General features: G+C 41.9%; 1 protein-coding gene across 1 annotated transcript in view; it reads left to right on the plus strand.

The window, feature by feature from the left end:
• The window catches only part of OCA2 (OCA2 melanosomal transmembrane protein), a 284,959-nt gene extending 265,928 nt beyond the window's left edge, over positions 1-19,031 (plus strand). Inside the window, exons 22-24 of the mRNA XM_070381524.1 lie at positions 1,174-1,267; positions 17,338-17,431; positions 18,303-19,031. Coding sequence (XP_070237625.1) covers positions 1,174-1,267; positions 17,338-17,431; positions 18,303-18,387 — 273 coding nt within the window. The 3' untranslated portion in view covers positions 18,388-19,031. The remainder of the gene's footprint in view (positions 1-1,173; positions 1,268-17,337; positions 17,432-18,302) is intronic.
• Positions 19,032-19,644: the final 613 nt, after the last annotated feature.

The following is a 19,644-nucleotide window of genomic DNA, read 5'->3' on the forward strand; positions in this document are numbered from 1 at the left end:
TAAAGGATGACGCTGGTAGCATTGTCTTGGTCTACTCAGGCCGAAGGGCGTCGCGCAAATGCTCGGCCCATCCCAAATCGCTTCAATCTCTGGCTCCGGACTCGCCGCCCTACCCTCTCCATCTTCTCGCGCTCTTTGCCCTCTAAAGTAATTTTTGATAGGAGGACTTCCCAGGTGGCTTATTGGTAAACAACCCACCTGCCAAGCCAGAGACGTGGGTTCAATCCTTGGCTCAGGAAGATCCCCTGGAGAAGGAAAAAGCAACCCATGCCGATATTCTTGCCTAGAGAGTCCCATGGATAGAGGAGCCTGGCAGGCTACAGTCCGTAGGATTGCACAGTCAAATATGACTGAAACGAACTTGCATGCATGCACATGGTTTTTTGCTGTCTGTGATTTTGGGTAGTCCTTTCCAGATGTGTTACTGTTGGAGCCCTCCTCCTCATGCTCTTTACAGAGGTCCATACAAGGCAACTGCCCCAAGGCAGAAGGTCCAGGGGCCCCTCTTTAAATTCTAATGGGCTGAGGTATCTACCAGTGATAACATGGAACAATATCTCCTGAGCATACTGGAAACAGGCCCAGAGATTATGTGTTCTTCTGGGCTTCATTATCAGCATGAGTCAAAAGGGGGCCTGTTTATGGAACACAAATTTCTCAGAGAAAGGTTTACCTGCATGCAGTTTGGAACCAGAAATCAAGTCTAGCTTGGCTATTTAAAAGATCTGCATCTCTCCAAGTCTTGATGTCCCTATCTATCGATTGAGGGAATAGCAATCACACCTGGAGGATGTTTGAGAATGAAATAAGATGATGTATTCATAGAGTTAATGTAGGAAGTGGTCCACTTCAGGGCTAATATATACTGGTTAGATGTTTTAGTCCCAAGCACTGTGTGAGATTCTATGCAACTTCACCCCATGTAGGATCCACAATTGCTTGGGGCAACTGAAGAGGAGGACCAGTTGGTCATGTGGCTGGAAACAAAGACTTAATCATAGGCTCAAGCTCAAGTTTTTTGATTCTAAAATTTGCTTAGGTTTCCTTTTGAACGTCTTGTGCTCTGTTCAGTTTGAGTGCTAAAAAAATGCTTTGGATTTTGCAAGTTGGTCACAGAATGGGTAACTCCTCTGGGCTTTCATGGACATGAGGTAAGTGTCTTTTCCTCCACAGATTCCCGTGCTCCTAAACCTGAGCAGAGACCCTGAGGTCAGCCTGCCTGCTCCACCACTCATGTATGCCTTGGCCCTTGGTTCCTGTCTGGGAGGTAAGCGGGTATTGGATTTGAGGGAGGGCCCCCAGACACTATGGTGAGCCTGAAGTGATGATTCAGTTCAGTTTAGTTCAGTCGCTCAGTCGTGTCCAACTCTTTGCAACCCCATGAATTGCAGCATGCCAGGCCTCCCTGTCCATCACCAACTCCCAGAGTTCACTCAGACTCACGTCCATCGAGTCAGTGATGCCATCCAGCCACCTCATCCTCTGTCGTCCCCTTCTCCTCCTGCCCCCAATCCCTCCCAGCATCAGAGTCTTTTCCAATGAGTCGACTCTTCTCATGAGGTGGCCAAAGTACTGGAGTTTCAGCTTTAGCATCATTCCCTCCAAAGAAATCCCAGGGCTGATCTCCTTTAGAATGGACTGGTTGGATGTCCTTGCAGTCCAAGGGACTCTCAAGAGTCTTCTCCAACACCACAGTTCAAAAGCATCAATTCTTCGGCGTTCAGCTTTCCTCACAGTCCAACTCTTACATCCATACATGACCACTGGAAAAACCATAGCCTTGACTAGACGGACCTTTGTTGGCAAAGTAATGTCTCTGCTTTTGAATATGCTATCTAGGTTGGTCATAACTTTCCTTCCAAGGAGTAAGCGTCTTTTAATTTCATGGCTGCAATCACCATCTGAAGTGATTTTGGAGCCCCCAAAAATAAAGTCTGACACTGTTTCCACTGTTTCCCCATCTGTTTCCCATGAAGTGATGGGACCAGATGCCATGATCTTAGTTTTCTGAATGTTGAGCTTTAAGCCAACTTTTTCACTCTCCTCTTTCACTTTCATTAAGAGGCTTTTTAGGAGCATCAGGAGGCTCCTCTTCACTTTCTGCCATAAGGGTGGTGTTATCTGCATATCTGAGTTCATTGACATTTCTCCTGGCAATCCTGATTCCAGCTTGTGCTTCTTCCAGCCCAGTGTTTCTCATGATGTACTCTGCATAGAAGTTAAATAAGCAGGGTGACAATATACAACCTTGATGTACTCCTTTTCCTATTTGGAACCAGTCTGTGAAGTGATGATTAATGAATGCCAAATTGAAAGTAAAGTAAGAATAAGTAAAGTAAGAATAGTTCATGATTTCCTAAGTGGGAAACCTATCTTCACCTTTGACTGGAGAGTTCTAGCCCTACTCAGTTTCTCTGCAAAGTGTGTTACTTTCCATTCTCTGCAGAACTGCCCCTGACATTCTAAGCCTGTGGCTTGAGGATGGTCATTACTGACATCTCAAAGTTAATGTCTTCTCACACTGCATGCAGATGTGGCTTAGTGGCTTAGGTTTAGAAGCAGATTTTGAATCAGAAACCATCCTTAGTGGCAACTTCTTATTCCCTCTTTTAAGGAATGTGTGTTGTGGGTGATGGTGGGTAAAGTGATGAATGTGTGAGCTAAGAAGTAGAGACTTTAATGTAATAATAATAAGAAAATTTTTCTAAAGTTTTTTCTTGGGCTGAGAGAGTGTTTTGTCTTTTGGAGACATTAAAAAGTCAATTAGAAGAAGCGTCAGGAGAGACTAACCTCTGGTGAGTAAACACGGGGGTTTGGATGTGATTGTATTTGGAAGGAGACCTAATCACCTTTGGGAACACAAGAGGATTGTGAAAAATCTTAGACAAACACAATAGATACCTTTAAAATTTTTGTTTTTGCTTCCAGGTATGCTTAGATAATCTATCTTTCTTTGTTCTTTGATTGGTCTCTAACTATTAAATCAACAACTTTGTTTTTAGTGTATCTTCAAGTTTATAGAGGGGGACTAATGCCATTCAATGAAGTTGTTATAATCTGGAGACAGCTAGTTCACCTAATTCAGCAACTGAGGACTCAAATTCTGAGTTTAGACTTGTTAAAATCGTCCCCATCTGAGATCAGCAGCACGAAAAGCAACACCTGCATTCACAACCACATTTAATCAACTGCATTCACAACCACATTTAATATCAGTGATAGAAACAGAATCCAGAGACACCAGGAAATATGTCCACTGTGTGGAATTTTGTTCATTAAACCTTATTGAGCATCTTCTACTTTTATATGGTGACATTGTCTTCCTGAGTGGGGAGACAGTCACCTAAGTTAGGATTGCAATATAAATGGATCCTCTCATGGCCATGTACATAGAGTGCTCAGGGAGCACCATGGAGGCTGGAGGAAAGTCAGGAATGGCTCTCCAGAGAGGGAAGTTTTGGGCTGCTTCTCAAAGAATAAGAAGCCTCCTCGACTGGTTCTTATTCACCCAGAACATGTAGAATGAATAGAATAGAGGGGATTATCAAGGAAAGAAGTTAACATGGACCACTTACATGGCTAATAACCTAAAATATGATTAAACATTTGGTGATTGAGACTCTTTTTAAAATTTATATATTTTTAATTGAAGGATAATTGCTTTACAAAATTGTGTTGGTTTCTGCCATACATCAACATGCACAACCATAAGAGTACATATGTCCCCCCTCTTATGAACCCCTTCCCACCTCCCACCCCATCCCACCTCTCTAAATTGTCACAGAGCTCATATTTGAGTTCCCTGTGTCATATAGAAAATTCCTACAGGCTATCTATTTTACATATGGTAGTGTATATAGTTCCATGCTACTCTCTCCATTCATTCCACCCTCTCCTTCCTTCCTTTCCTGTGCCCACAATTCTGTTCTCTATGTCTTTGTCTCCACTGCGGACCTGCAGATAGGTTCATCAGTACCATCTTTCTAGATTCCATATATATGTGTTAATACACCATATTTGTTTTCTATTTCTGACTTACTTCACTCTGTATAATAGGCTCTAGGTTCACCCACCTCATTAGAACTGGCTCAAATGCTTTCCTTTTTATGACTGAGTAATATTCCAGTAATATTTTATATATGTACCATAGCTTCTTTAATCATTCATCTGTTGATGGACATCTAGGTTGCTTCCATGTCCCAGCTATTTTAAATAGTGCTTCAATGAACGTTGAGGTACATGTTGCTTTTTAAATTCTGGTTTTCCCTGGGTATATGCCCAGTAGTAGGATTGTTGGGTCATATGGTCATTTTCTTCCTCGTTTGTTAAGGAATCTCCATACTGTCTTCCATAGTGGCTGATAAGTTTATATTCCCACCAACAGTGCAAGAGGGTTCCCTTTCCTCCACACCATCTCCAGCATTTATTGTTGTAGATTTTATTTTTTTGCTGAATGTATGTATTTTCTTTTAAAAATATATTTATATATTTTAATTGGAGGATAATTACAATATTGTGATGGCTTTTGGCATAGATCAACATGAATCAGCCATAGGCATACACGCGTCCACCCCATCCTGAACCCCTCTCCCACACCCCTCCTTACCCCATGCCTCCAGGTTGTCACAGAACACTGGTCCTGGGTGCCCTGCTTCATGCATCCAACTCACAGTGGTCATCCATTCTACATATGGTAATGTACATGTTTCAGTGCTATTCTAACCCTCTCCTTCTCCCACTGGGTCCAGAAGTCTGTTCTTTATGTCTGCTGTGTCTCCTTCTGTACATAGGATCATCAGTACCATCCTTCTAGATTCCATGCTGCTGCTGCTGCTGCTGCTAAGTCGCTTCAGTCATGTCCGACTCTGTGCGACCCCAGAGACGGCAGCCCACCAGGCTCCACCGTCCCTGGGATTCTCCAGGCAAGAACACTGGAGTGGGTTGCCATTTCCTTCTCCAATGCATGAAAGTGAAAAGTGAAAGGGAAGTCGCTCAGTCGTGTCCAACTCTTAGCGACCCCATGGACTGCAGCCCACCAGACTTCTCCATCCATGGGATTCTCCAGGCAAGAGTACTGGAGTGGGGTGCCATTGCCTTCTCTGCTAGATTCCATATATATGCATTAATATATATCAGTTGTCTTTCTCTTTCTCACTTACTTCACTCTGTATAATAGGCTCTAGGTTCATCCACCTCATTAGAACTGACTCAAATGCATTCCTTTTATAGCTGAGTAGTATTCTGCTGTGTATATGTATCACAACTTCCTTATCCATTCATCTGCTGATGGACATCTAGGTGGCTTCCATTTCCTAGCTAGTGTAAATAGTGCTGCGATTAACATTGTGGTATCTGTGTCTGTTTCAATTCTGGTTTCCTTAATGTATATACTGAGCAGTGGGATTGCTGGGTCATAGAACAGTTGTATTCCCAGTTTTTTAAGGAATCTCCACACTTTTCTCCATAGTGGCTGTACCAGTTTGCCTTCCAACAAACAGTGCAAGAGAGTTCCCTTTTCTCCACACCCTCTCCATTTATTGTTTGTAGACTTTTCGATGATGGTCGTTTCTGACCATTGTGAGATGATACTTCATTGTCGTTTCGATTTGCATTTCTCTGATAATGAGTGATGTTGAACATCTTTTCATGTGTTTATTAGCCATCTATATGTTGTCTTTGGAGAAATATCTGTTTAGGTCTTTTGCCCAGTTTTTGAGTGGGTGTTTGTTTTCTGGTATTGAGTTGCATGAGCTGCTTGTATATTTTGGAGATTAATTCTTTGTTGGTTGTTTCATTTGCTTTGTTTTCTCATTTTCTGAAGGCTGCCTTTTCACCTTGCTTATAGTTTCCTTCATTGTGCAAAAGCCTTTAAGTTTAATTAGGTCCCATTTATTTATATTTATTTTTATTTCCATTATGCTGGGAGGTAGGTCATACAGGATCTTGCTGTGATTTGTGTCAGAGTGTGTTCTGCCTATGTTTTCTTCAAATAATTTTACAGTTTCTGATCTTACATTTAAGTCTTTATCCATTTTGAGTTTATTTTTGTGTATGGTATTAGAAAGTGTTCTAGTTTCATTCTTTTACATGTAGTTGACCATTTTCCCAGCACCACTTGTTGAAGAGACTGTCTTTTCTCCATTGTATATTTTTTGCCTCCTTTGTCAAAGATAAGGTGTACATAGGTGTGTGGATTTATCTCCAGACTTTCTATTTTGTTCAACTGATCTATATCTCTGTCTTTGTGCCAATACCATACTATCTCAATGACTGTAGCTTTGTAGTATAATCTGAAGTCAGGAAGATCGATTCCTCCAGTTCCATTCTTTCTCAAGATTGCTTTGGCTATTTGGGGCCTTTTGTGTTTCCATACAAATTGTGAAATTATTTGTTTTAGTTCTGTGAAAAATACTGTTGGTAGTTTGATAGGGATTACATTGAATCGATAGATTGCTTTGAGTAGTATACTCATTTTCACTATATTGACTTTTCCAGTCCAAGAATATGGTATATTTCTCCATCTATTTGTGTAATCTTTGGTTTCTTTCATCAATGTTTTGTAATTTTCTATATACAGGTCTTTTGTGTCTTTAGGTAAATTTATTCCTAAGTATTTTATTCTTTTCATTGCAATGGTGGATAGGATTGTTTACTTAATTTCCTTTTCTGATCTTGCATTGTTAGCATATAGGAATGCAAGGAATTTCTCTGTGTTAATTTTATATCCTGTGACTTTACTATATTCATTGCTTAGCTCTAGTAATTTTCTGGTGGCTTCTTTAGGGCTATGTAGAGGATCATGTCATCTGCAAACAGTGAAAGTTTTACTTCTTTTCCAATCTGGATTCCTTTCATTTCCTTTTCTTCTCTAATTGCTGTGGCTAGGACCTCCAGAATTATTTTGAATAGTAGTGGTGAGAGAGGGCAGCCATGTCTTGTTACTGATTTTAGAGGAAATGTTTTCAAATTTTTGCTATTGAGGATAATGTTTGCTGTGGGTTTGTCTTATATGGCTTTTATTATGTTGAGGTATATTCCTTCTATGCCTACTTTCTGGAGAGTTTTATCATAAATGGGTGTTGAATTTTGTCAACAGCTTTCTCAGAATCTATTGAAATAATCATATGGTTTTTATCTTTTAACTTATTAATAATGTTGTGATAGACTTGCATATATTGAAGAATCCTTCATCCCTGAAATAAACCCGACTTGATCATGGTACATGATCTTTTTAATGAACACATTAAAATTTTTGTTTGCTAGAATTTGTTGAGGATTTTTGCATCATGTTCATTGTGATATTGGCCTGTAATTTTCTTTTTTTGTGATGTCTTTGGAATCAGCATGATACCTTGTAGAATTAGTTTGAAAATATTCCCTCCTCTTCTGTTCTTTTGGAAGAGTTTTAGAAGGATAGGTATTAGCTCTTCTTTAAATGTTTGAAAGAATTCACCTGTGAAGCCATCAGGCCCTGGGCTTTTGTTTTGGGGAAATTTTTTTCATCACAGTTTTGATTTGATTGTTTGTAATTGGCTTTTCATAATTTCTGTTTCTTCCTGATTCACTCATGGAAAGTTGAACTTTTCTAAGAATCTGTCCATTTTCTCTATGTTTTCCATTTTATTAGCATATAGTTGCTCATAGTAGTCTCTTATTGTCCTTTGTATTTTTGCATTGTCTGTTGTAACTGCTGCTTTTTCATTCCTAATCTTGTTGATTTGGCTTTCTCCCTTTTTTGCTTGATGAGTCTGGCTATTGGTTTGTCAAATTTGATCTTCTCATAGAACAAGCTTTTAGTTTCATTAATCTTTACTATTGTTTCCTTCCTTTCTTTTTCATTTATTTCTGCTCTGATCTTTATGATCTCTTTCTTTCCACTCAGGTTTTTTTTTGTTTGTTTGTTTTGATTTTTTTAGCAGCTATGTGATGTTTTTCTTGTTTCTTGGGATAGGATAGTATTGTTATAAACTTCCCTCTTAGAACTGCTTTTGCTGCATCTCATAGGTTTTGGATTGTCATGTTTTTGTTGTTAGTTGTTTCCAGGAATTTAAAAAATTTTCTTATTTCTTCAGTAACCTATTCATTAAGTGTAAATGTATTGTTTAATCTCAATGTATTTGTGTTTTTTACAGTTTTTCCCCCTGTATTTGACATCTAGTTTCATAGCATCTTGGTCAGAAAAGATGCTTGATATGATTTCACTTTTCTTAAGTTTACTGAGGCTTGATTTGTGACCCAAGATGTGATCTATCCTGGAGAATGTTCCATCTACACTTTAGAAGGAAGTGTATTCTTCTGTATTTGGATGAAAAGTCCTGAAGTTATCAATTAGGTCCATTTGGTCTTATGTTTCATTTAATGTTTGTGTTTCCTTATTAATTTTCTGTTTTGATGATCTGTTCTCATTGATGGAGATGGGTCTTCTCTCTCTGAAGGGCAGCACTGTGTCTAGAAGTAGGTTTTGGGGTGTCTATGGGTTAGATATGGCTTTTGGCAGCCTGTCTGGTAGTGTGCACTGTTGTGTTTCTGTTTTATTGAAGGATTGTGTGGGGTATCTGGGCACTGGTGCTTGCTGGCCTTTGGGTGGGCTTGGTTTTGGTGTTGAGATGGAGGCCTTTGGGAGGACCCTCATCTATTAATGTTCCCTGAGGTCATGAGTTCTCTGGTGGGATTGGGATTGGGTCTCTCATCTCAGGGGTCCAGGCTCAATGCATACTGAAGCTCCAAGACCTCGCAAGCCACACAGCACAAAAGACAAGTTTCCAGTACTCTTGGTGAGGGCAACACTCTGCAGCCCAGAACACCCAGCAAGGCTTATACCAAAGTCCTCTAATGTTTCTAGGAAGGTCTTTTGACCTGTTTTGGGCAGCATGGGGTTAATTCAATCTCAGATATGGCCTTATTCCAACTTGCAGTTGCTCCTAATGTTCACAGTTGCCCCTGGGGTCCCCAGTCTGTTCCCCACCTGGACATGAGGAGACAAAGATCAAGGCTCATTAGGACTCTTTCACTCTCTTGGGCTCGAGAAAGGGGAGGGTGTGACAGCCACATATGTGTTGTGCTGGAGAGTGGCTGTTCTGCTCTGTTGGATATAGTTACAGTCTAAGATAGATTGTGAGTTCTTCCAGAGGACAGGGGCACAGTTTGTGGTTCCCTAGAAAGACCTCAGCTGTTAAAGCTCCCAGCAAGTTGCGGGAAGTAACTTGTACCTGCTTATAGCCTGGAGGTAGCTGCAACATCTGGGATCAGGACCACATCCATGGTGTTTTGTCTGCTGCCTGTAGCACCCCTCCTGGCTTTGGCAATGCTAGTCATGTCTATTTCCTCAGCCTTGTTTTAGTAGCCCTCTCAGTGTATCCTCATAGCCGCTAGCCCCCTACCTCTCCCTGGGATCTTTACTCAGCCTCTGGCCCGGGATCCACCCTCTGCTGCAGGCCAAGATTCTTAGCCACTCATCCCGGTTCCCCACCCTACCCTCTGGTCTGGGCTGAGGCTTGTGAGCTGCTTATGGGCTGAGAAGCTCTGTTGGGCAGCTTTCTGTGTATTTTGTCTTCTGAGCCCCACTGCTACATGGCACTCTGAGGTTCCACAGCTTCCTCTTGGTCCCACCTGAAAGGGGATTTCCTAGTGTGTGGCAACTTCCTCCTTCATGACTCCTTCCCTCCCTGGGGGCACAAACTCCTGTCTTGAAGTCCTCTGTCTTTCTTTTTTTAATGTGTTTCTTTTGTCCTACCTCATTCCAGGGAAATTAGCTTGCCTTTTTGGAGGCCTGGGGTCTTCTATGGTCATTTAGAAATTGCTCTGTAGGAGTTATTCCATATTTTGATGAGTTTTTTTTTTTTAAATGTATTTGTGGAGAGCAGCCGATCTCTGCCATCTTCTCCGCCCCCCCCTCTTTTTTTAGCTTAAAAAAAATTTTTTTTTTTATTGACATATAGTTGATTTGATTGATTTCTTTAATGATCCATTTGTAGTTTAATAGCATATGTATTGGGGCTTCCCTTGTAGCTCAGTCAGTAAGAAATCTGCCTGCAGTACAGGAGACCCAGGTTCGACCCCTGGGTTGGGAAGATCCCCTGGAGAAGGAAATGGCAACACACCCCAGTATCCTTGCCTGGAAAATCTCATGGACACAGGAGCCTGGTGGGCTTCAGTCCATGGGGTCGCAAAGAGTCAGGTACAACCGAGCCACTAACACTTACTTACTTAACATATGTATAGCCTCAAAGTGTTTGTGTTTTTAACAGGTTTTCTCCCTTTAATTGATTTCTGATCTCATAGCGTTTTGGTCAGAGAAGATGCTCTATATGATTTCTAACTTCTTCAATTTACCAAAGATTGATTTGTGATCCAGATGATATCTATCCTGGAGAATGTTTTGTGTACACTTGACTATATTTTGCTGCTTTTGGATGGAATTTCCTATAAATTAAGTCTATCTATTACATCTATCTGGTCTAATATGTCATTTAAGGCTTGGGTTTTTTAAAAATTAATTTTCTGTCTGAGTGATCTGTCCCTTGACATATGTGAAACTCTCAAATCCCCTATTATTGTGTTACTGTCAATTTGCCCTTTTATGACTGTTAGTGTTTGCCTTATCTATAGATATGCTCCTGTGTTGTGTGCATATATATTTCCCACTATTTTATCTTCTTCCTGGATTGATTCCATGATAATTATGTGTTTCCTTCCTGTCTCTTGTAACAGTCTTTATTTTAAAGTCTATTTTATTTTTCTGATACAAATATTGGTATTCCAACCCTCTTTTGATTTCCATTTGCCTGGAATATCTTTTTCCATCCCCTCACTTTCAGTCTGTTTCCATAGGCCTGAAGTGTGTCTCTTATAGATAGCCTATATAATGGTCTTTGTTATATCCCTTTTAGACAGTCTTTTGGTTGGAACATTTAATCCATTTACACTTACGGTAATTATCGATATCTATGTTCTTATTTTTATTTTTTCAATGGTTTTTGGTTTGTTTGTTTGTTTTTTTTTTCTTCTGTTCCTTTTTTGTTCTTTTCTCTTGTGGTTTGATGACCATCTTTAATGTTGTTTAGTATTGTATTTGAGTTGCTTTTTCCTTTATGTATGTGTTTCTACCATAGTTTCTTGTTTGCATTTCCTGTAAGATTTTGCTATAGCAGTATGTGTATACTCATTTCTTTTCATTCTTTTCTCTCTCTCTCCACACACACACACACACACACACACACACACACACTGGTTCCAAATTGGGAAAGGAGTGCATCAAGGCTGTATAGTGTCACCCTGCTTATTTAACTTACATGCAGGGTACATCACATGAAATGCCAGACTGGATGAAGCACAAGTTGGAATCAAGGTTTCGGGGAGAAATATCAATAACCTCAGATATGCAGATGACATTACCCTTATGGCAGAAAGCAAAGAGGAACTGAAGAGCCTACTGATGAAAGTGAAAGAGGAGAAAGGAAAAACTGGCTTAAAATTCAATATTCAGAAAACAAAGATCATGGCATCTAGTCCCATCACTCAATGGCAAATAGATGGGGAAACAATGGAAACAGTGAGAGACTATTTTTTGGGCTCCAAAATCACTGCAGGTGGTCACTGCAGCCCTGAAATTAAAAGATGCTTGCTTCTTGGAAGAAAAGCTATGACCAACCTAGACAGCATATTACAAAGCAGAGACATTACTTTGCTGACAAAGGTCCGTCTAGTCAAGGCTATGGTTTTTCCTGTGGTCATGTATGGATATGAGAGTTGTATCATAATCAAAGCTGATGGCCAAAGAATTGATGCTTTTGAACTGTGGTGCTGCAGAAGACTCTTGAGAGTCCCTTGAACTGCAAGGAGATCAAACCAGTCAATCTTAAAGAAAATCAGACCTGAATATACATTGGAAGGACTGATGCTGAAGCTGAAACTCCAATACTTTGGCCACCTGATGCGAAGAACTGACTCATTGGAAAAGACCCTGATACTGGGGAAGATTGAAGGTGGAAGGAGAAGGATACAACAGAGGATGAGATGATTCAGTGGTACCACCGACATGCATTTGAGCAAGGTCCCGGAGTTGGTGATAGACCGGGAAGCCTTGGAATCACAAAGAGTTGGACATGACTGAGCAACTGAACTGACTGATACATACATATGTGTGTGTGTGTGTGTGTGTGTGTGTGTGTGTATTTATGTTATATATGTGTGTTAAGTTACTGGTTTCTTATTTTTAAATGGAGTTCCCATTTCCTATATTTGTACTTTCTTCATAGTTCCTGGTTTTGATATTATATTTGTGTATGGCTGATTTCTGGCTTTTTGCTTTTACTGGTGAGCTTTCCTATTTGTGATTTCTTGTTTCTAGTTGTGGCCTTTTTTCCCTGCCTAGAGAAGCTCCTTGCCTTGGTGGTGCTGAATTCTCTTGGCTTCTGCTTGTCTTTAAAGTTTTTTTTTTTTTTTTTTTCTCCCTTGAATTTGAGTAATAACTTTTCTGGGTAGAATATTCTAGGTTGTAGGTTTTCCCCTTACATCACTCTGAATATATCATGCCACTCCCTTCTGGCCTGCAGAGTTTCTGATGAAAATTCAGCTGATAGCTTTATAGGAATTCCCTTATATTTTATTTGTTGCTTTTAATATTTTTTCATTGTATTTAGTTTTTCTGAGTTTAATTAATATGTGTTCTGGTATGTTCCTCCTTGGATTTATCCTGTATCTTCATTTCCTGGTCTTGTGTGATGTTTCCTTTCACATTGTATGGAATTTTTGGACTATAATCTCTTCAATATTTTCTTAGGCCCTTTCTCTTTATCTTTGTCTTCTGGGATCCCTATTATTCAAACGTTGGTGAAATGCACCAAACAAACAATGTTGTGTCTTCATTTCTTTTCATTCGTTTTTCTGTATTCTGTTCCATGACAGTTATTTCCATGGAAGAGGGTCTGTTTTCCAGTTGGAGTAGAAGCACTGAGAGTTGTGTTCCATGTGGCTTTATTGCCCTGAAGTGTGTGCTCTATTCCTAAGGAGGTCAGCACGAGGGGAGTGAGCCTTGTATGTGCACATCAAGTCTATATGCCACCCGTGCAGCCATTTGCAGTTCTGCCAGAAGCAGCCCAAGGTTGTGTCTCTTTCTCTGTTGTATTCATCCCAGACCTCTTGCTAGGCTGTTGCTGGGGGGCAAGGTTTTGTGACTGCTGGTCTTCCCACTGGGGCCTAGGCTGCCTCTGTGGTGGGACTCTCCAGGACCTGTCTATTCCAGATCTAGCTCTAAGCTGTACTGGAGGTGGGCAGAACTGAAGGGCTCCTACTGGGAAAGGAATTACTTTGTACCACACCGTAGGGACTCTCCATGGTAGATAAGTGATTCTGTGATGCCACCAACCAGCTGCTTTATGCATCAACAAAGTCCACTGCTGCCAAATTTGCCATGGTCAAGGTCACAAGCCTGTCAACACCGGAGCTGTGCAGTGCTGTGAGCATGCTGACAGTAATGTTTCTGTGGGCACTTATCCTCTAACCTGCATGTGCTAATGGTGGTGCTCCTACGGCAGACTTATGCCCAGCTCTGTGTGTGCTAATGATGGACTCTGAGTTTTGGCCTGGACTACACTCCAAGCCCTCTGGAACTAGACCATATTCTCTCTCAGGGTCCTTCTGTTGAAGCCTGTGTTTCATTGCCTAGCTGGGCAGGGCACATTAGAAACCCTGCCCAGTGCCTTTTTGGGGTGGGAAGTGGCATGAGGTAGCAACTGATACATGTACAGCAGCTGATACACATGCACTCCTTGCAAGTAGAGTTCATGCCCCTCCTGTCCTAGAAGACCTCTATGAAGGAAAGGGGGGGTTCCCAGGGAGAGGGACCACCTGTGTAGACCTTTCCTCTTTTACAACTTCTTCCAGAGGTGCCAGGCTCATTCCAATGCCTTTTCCCCCGTCCTGCTCGGTTACATGGGAATCATTCCTGCTGCTTCAGTTGTGTAAGAGATCTCGTGTTAGCTTTCAGTTGGTTTTCTGTGAAATTCGTTCTACATGTAGATGTATTTTTGATGTGTTTGCTGGGGGAGGTGAGTTCCATGTCCTACTCCACCATTTTGATCCAAAAAGAGTATTTTTCGAATATTAATCCTTAACATGAGAGAAAGAAAGTGTTGCCTTTTATTTTTTAGAGCTCACTCAAGTTCTTGAATGTGACCCTGAATTATGTGTGAAATTCTCTTTTGTCCAGAAGGAGAGTTCTCAATGTTAAATCCTGGAGTAGCAATTTTTGGGATGCAAAGCAGATGCTACTCAGCTACTGAGGTGTGTGCTCTGTGATGGAGGCTGGCAAGGCCCTCTGAGGAACATTTGCATGTCAGCATGTTGCTTCTCCGTGCCTGGCTTTCCTCATGGGGACACTGAGGATCTCAGTGCTCAACCCTCTGAGCATTTTCTCTCTGCCTGTCTGATCTCAAGCCCGCTGCACATCTCCTACATTGTGCCGTGTCTTTGGTAACAGGCTTCCTGTGAGCCCCTGAAGAATATGAGCCGATTTCCATGCGGAATGACCTGCTAGGGTGAGAGGGAGAGCCTGCCTAGGGTTAGGCAGTTAGGAAGAAGCTAATGGAAGTCTGGGGTCGGGGGAATGTGGGAGCTGAGGCAGATCTCAGAACTAAGATGGTAATCCAGACTCAGTTCTGGTCGTAAAAAATAGATAAACTTTGGGGACTTTTAGGATGGGTCTACTTCCAAACTTGGAGAAGGCAATGGCACCCCACTCCAGTACTCTTGCCTGGAAAATCCCATGGATGCAGGAGCCTGGTAGGCTGCAGTCTATGGGGTCGCTAAGAGTCGGACACGACTGAACGACTTGACTTTCACTTTTCACTTTCATGCATTGGAGAAGGAAATGGCAGCCCACTCCAGTGTTCTTGCCTGGAGAATCCCAGGGATGGGGGAGCCTGGTGGGCTTCCGTCTATGGGGTCGCACAGAGTCGGACACGACTGATGCGACTTAGCAGCAGCAGCAGCAGCTTCCAAACTCATTCAGGTTGTTGGCAGAATCCAGTTCCTTGGACGTGTACGACTGGATATCCCATCCCTTGCTGGCTGTCAGCTGAGGCTGCCCTTAACTCCTAGAGGCCTCTCTGGTTATGGCCTTTGGACCTAAATCTCAGAACCAGCAATGTTATATGGAAGTCTCATGGTGGGAATTCTTCCACCCCCGTGGATCTCTCAAACTCTACCCTGGGCTCCCTCCAGCTCTCCTCTAGGACCTCTCCTACTGCTGTATTGCTGCAGCTCCCTGGAGTCTCCAGGATCTCTATGACTCTTCCTCTGTGGCTTCTCTTCTGCTTCTAGCTTGAGAAAGTTCTCTACTTTTAAGGGTTCATGTGAGTCAGTTGTGCCCACTCAGATAACTCAGAGTAATCCCACATCTCAAGATCTATAACCTGAAATACTTCTGCAAAGACCTTCTTGCCATACATAGTAACATAATGACATAAGCACATGTTCTGAGGACTAAGGTGTAGGCTTCTCTATGGGGCTAGGGGGTGTCATCATTTTACTACCTGGAACAAGGCAACATCTTATAGTCTGGACTGTCCACCAACCAGGGTCTATGCCTCCTTTGTTGCCACCCTAAAATCTGTCCTGCCCAAGCAGTTTGAATGTTGGTCTGCCATGCCCTCCCCTGCTATGGGGCAGCTATCCCTCTCCTTGGTGATGGGCATTCCCCTCCTGACCTCCCACCTCTATTGCACCCTTCCTAAAATTCTGGGTGGGTCCATACACTTTGAATTACACTGAGGAACAGGAGGATTGTCATGAAACAGACCATCAGAAACATGGTGAGCACAGCAGACTGGGGCTTGGGCTTGTGGGGTTCAGAGCTCTGAGGAGACCCTGAAGATTTTTATTAAGCTCTTAAGATCCAAAGTCTTATATTATTGACATGTCAAATATATTTAATCCTTAGAGCAAGCATATAAATTGATGTGGTGTGCTATTTCAGGAGTTTTCATGGAAACTAGGTTGAACTCTTATATGGAATAAAAGCAGAAAGAGTGAAGTAAAACTTTGTGAGCCTTTGCCCTGCCTGCCTATGGACCTGGTAGTTGTGTTGGATGCCTATGTATTTCAGGACAGTATAAGGAGTAAGTGGAGGGGGGACAGGATAAACCTCATAGGTGACACAGCTTATTATTTATTCCTTACTTCTCTCCATCCTCCATATTCCAGTGTGGAGTTCTGGGCCAACAGCACCTTGGGGCACAGCTTCCTTGATCCTCGCCCTCCTGCTCTGCTGTCCAGTATTAAAAAGTTACCCCTCAGGCCAATAAGGGCTGTTGGCAGTTGCAGATTTGTGTTTCACAATTCATAGTCCTCAGCGATGCACAATGCCAGAACCGAACTAACTTGGCTTAGCCTGGGTTCTGCACCCATCCCCAAACACTGACCTCTGTGGTTAGTGGAAAAAAGATCCCAAAGGCATTCACCTAGTAGATTCTACCCTTCCGTGATCTCATCTCTCTGTTGGTGTCAGGCTTGAGTTACATCCCTCACTGAGGCCACACTTGTGTATGTGTGTGCATGTTAGTCTCCCTGAAGATCATGCATTCTGTCAAAAAGGCCCACCCAGAGAAGCATCATATTATCCTGGTTGCTTACATCCATCTTTCCATACACACAAAGTATTTCCTGGTACATGTCCTGACCTGGAGTCCTAAAGGTGGTGGTTTTCATTTGAGATGAGAACCTCCTTGCATTTCTTATGTTGAATCTACTTTCATTTCCTCTGGAAGATATATGCCACCATGGCATGGTGACTTGCTAGTTCTCCTTAGCATTTCTTCTTTCCTATCACATTCAACAACAATCAGATCAGATCAGTCGCTCAGTAGTGTCCGACTCTTTGCGACCCCATGAATCGCAGCACGCCGGGCCTCCCTGTCCATCACCAACTCCCAGAGTTCACTGAGACTCATGTCCATCGAGTCAACGATGCCATCCAGCTGTCTCATCCTCTGTCGTCCCCTTCTCCTCCTGCCCCCAATCCCTCCCAGCATCAGAGTCTTTTCCAGTGAGTGAACTCTTCGCATGAGGTGGCCAAAGTACTGGAGTTTCAGCTTTAGCATCATCAACAACAATAGCCCTATTCAAAAATGAATACTTGCAAGCAGTGAATTTATCTTCTGTTGGCTGATTTTTTCTGTTCCCTGCAGATATTCACAAAAGCAATCACTTTCATAATAAACTGTAATCATCAAATCAAAAGCCTGTGAGATGGTTCAAGTATTACAGAACAAAAGAGAATAGAAGTCTATCTCCAGGATGAGCTGAGATTTTATTTTATTTTTTGAATTTTGATTCTAGGTAATGGGACACTGATTGGAGCATCAGCAAATGTGGTTTGTGCAGGAATTGCAGAGCAGCATGGATATGGATTCTCTTTCATGGAGTTTTTCAGGTACTTCAAACATTTATTAAAATTTTCTATATAGTCTAAATTTATATAGTCCCTGCTGCTGCTAAGTCACTTCAGTCGTGTCCGACTCTTAGCGACCCCATGGACTGAAGCCTACCAGGCTCCTTCATCCATAGGATTTTCCAGGCAAGAGTACTGGAGTGAGGTGCCATTGCCTTCTCTGATATAGTCCCTAAGCTTAAGTAATTAAAAATAAGCCACACATATTTAATATAAGTATGTTTTAATAATCAGCAAGACATTGGTATTTTATGTTGTTCTTTTGAACATTCCAATGGGGATTTGTGCCTTGACTGTCCAGAATGAGGGTGCATAATGAGAGTTTGACATCCTTTATGGCATTACCTAGTGAAAAAATTCATGATTGAAAGGATCCAGGAATGCTGAAGACTGGGGGCAGCCTGGGAGCAGGTGCCTCTCAGGAACATAGCACAGAGAGGAGTCCCTGGATGGGGGAGTACAGCTGATGCCAGCTCCTGCAAAGGAGAATCTGCTCTGAGGGAGCTGGGTTTGCTCTGGGGTCCCAGCCCCTGCATGCTTGTTTTTTTATGGCACCACTGCAATTTGGATGCAGGAACTGGGTAAAATAGTCATTGGTGGTGCCTGTAAAATAGTGCTGCCAAAATGAACTGAAATTTATTTGGGTGATACAGTGGTGGCTATCTCATGGAGGCATGCATCCACATCATCTAAGCTGAACCCAACTTTTTATTTCTAGAAATAAGAGACAATTACCTTTATGGATATATGAAGCTCTCAAGGCCACACTCTTTCACAATAACATAATTATAAATTCAGATCTCACGGTACTCTCCAGACACCAGATACCATAATCCACTTCTCTGTGTTTCAGGCTGGGCTTTCCAATGATGGTTGTCTCCTGCATGGTTGGGATGTGTTACCTCCTTGTTGCTCATATCGTGATGGGATGGAATTAGTAGATATACAATGTATGAAGACTAAGGGAAGCTTGACCCATCATCAATGTCAGTAGAAAACTGCCGCAAAACCACTCTTTGGAGAAAAAAAGGTGCTTACGATGGGGGTGCTCTGGAATGGAGACCTTTGCTATCCACATTCTTATTTGAGTGAAGCTGGCAAACTGTGATAAATACGAGATAACTTACCCAAGATTCTACTATAGGAAAATGTGTATATTTCAATATATATCTTGCTCTGTTCTACAGGACAAGACACAAAAGGCTTGTGTTGTTTAAATGTCACTTCTCCTGAGGTGACTGGTTTCCTTCACGCAATCACTTTTTATGTTAAAATAATAATTCAAATTGTTTATACTCTGAATGCATACCCTTCTTGGGAAGGGCATACAATTTGTAAGGCAACATTAAATGTATTTAAAACATACTGCCCCTTGATAAAAGGTCTTAGAATTTGTTAGTCTCTTAGTTTTCAGTAGAGAAACTATTGATGTTGTCCATATAGGTCCGCTTCTGTGGATACAGCACGAGTAGAAGGAAAGTAGATCTGAATGGGCAGATGGAAGATACTTAGCTCTGTCCATCATTTTTGTTCTTCAGCAAATGAAAAAAGTGTTCATGTCTGCAATAAAAGAAACAATGAAAGTGCCACCAGATTTTCTATCAAGTTTGTCAATTCTCCTGATACTGTCTCCAGAATTAATAGGTAAACGATCCAGTACCTATTAAATCCTGTTTCATAATGATAGAAGGAGATAGCACTGAAGGAACAAATGGCTTTCCTATGAATGTTGAAATGACAGAGTTAAACATTGTTGTGATGCCTCATGCATAAACCCTGAAGGTCCAAGAATGATGGGGACACACGTTTACAGTCTGAATTCAGATAGAGTGTTCTTCTACTGCATATGAAGATCATGTCCTTCTTGAGTTGCATTAGTAGCTATGTACAGGTTTGAGAGGCACCTCTATCCAGATTAAGGCCATGTGCAGGCAAGGGTGGAGGGACAGGTGGCCAAGCAACAGACACAACTAACATGGGAATTGGAACCACTTTCCCCTGAAATTTGTGTGTGCCTTGCAGATCTTGGGCCCCAGTCTCCTAAACACCACATAACAGAAGACAATGTGCATGCCTAACTTTATGGATCAGTTGGTTAGAGGATATTTGGTTTACAGCACACAGTTCGACTTTGCCTGGTGGCAATGTTTCCCACAAGGTCTTTGATCTGTAGCAGGGCCCAGTAGCAGCCAAGA

The sequence above is a fragment of the Bos mutus genome, chromosome 2 (genome assembly GCF_027580195.1).
Source record: "Bos mutus isolate GX-2022 chromosome 2, NWIPB_WYAK_1.1, whole genome shotgun sequence".
Classification (NCBI taxonomy): domain Eukaryota; kingdom Metazoa; phylum Chordata; class Mammalia; order Artiodactyla; family Bovidae; genus Bos; species Bos mutus.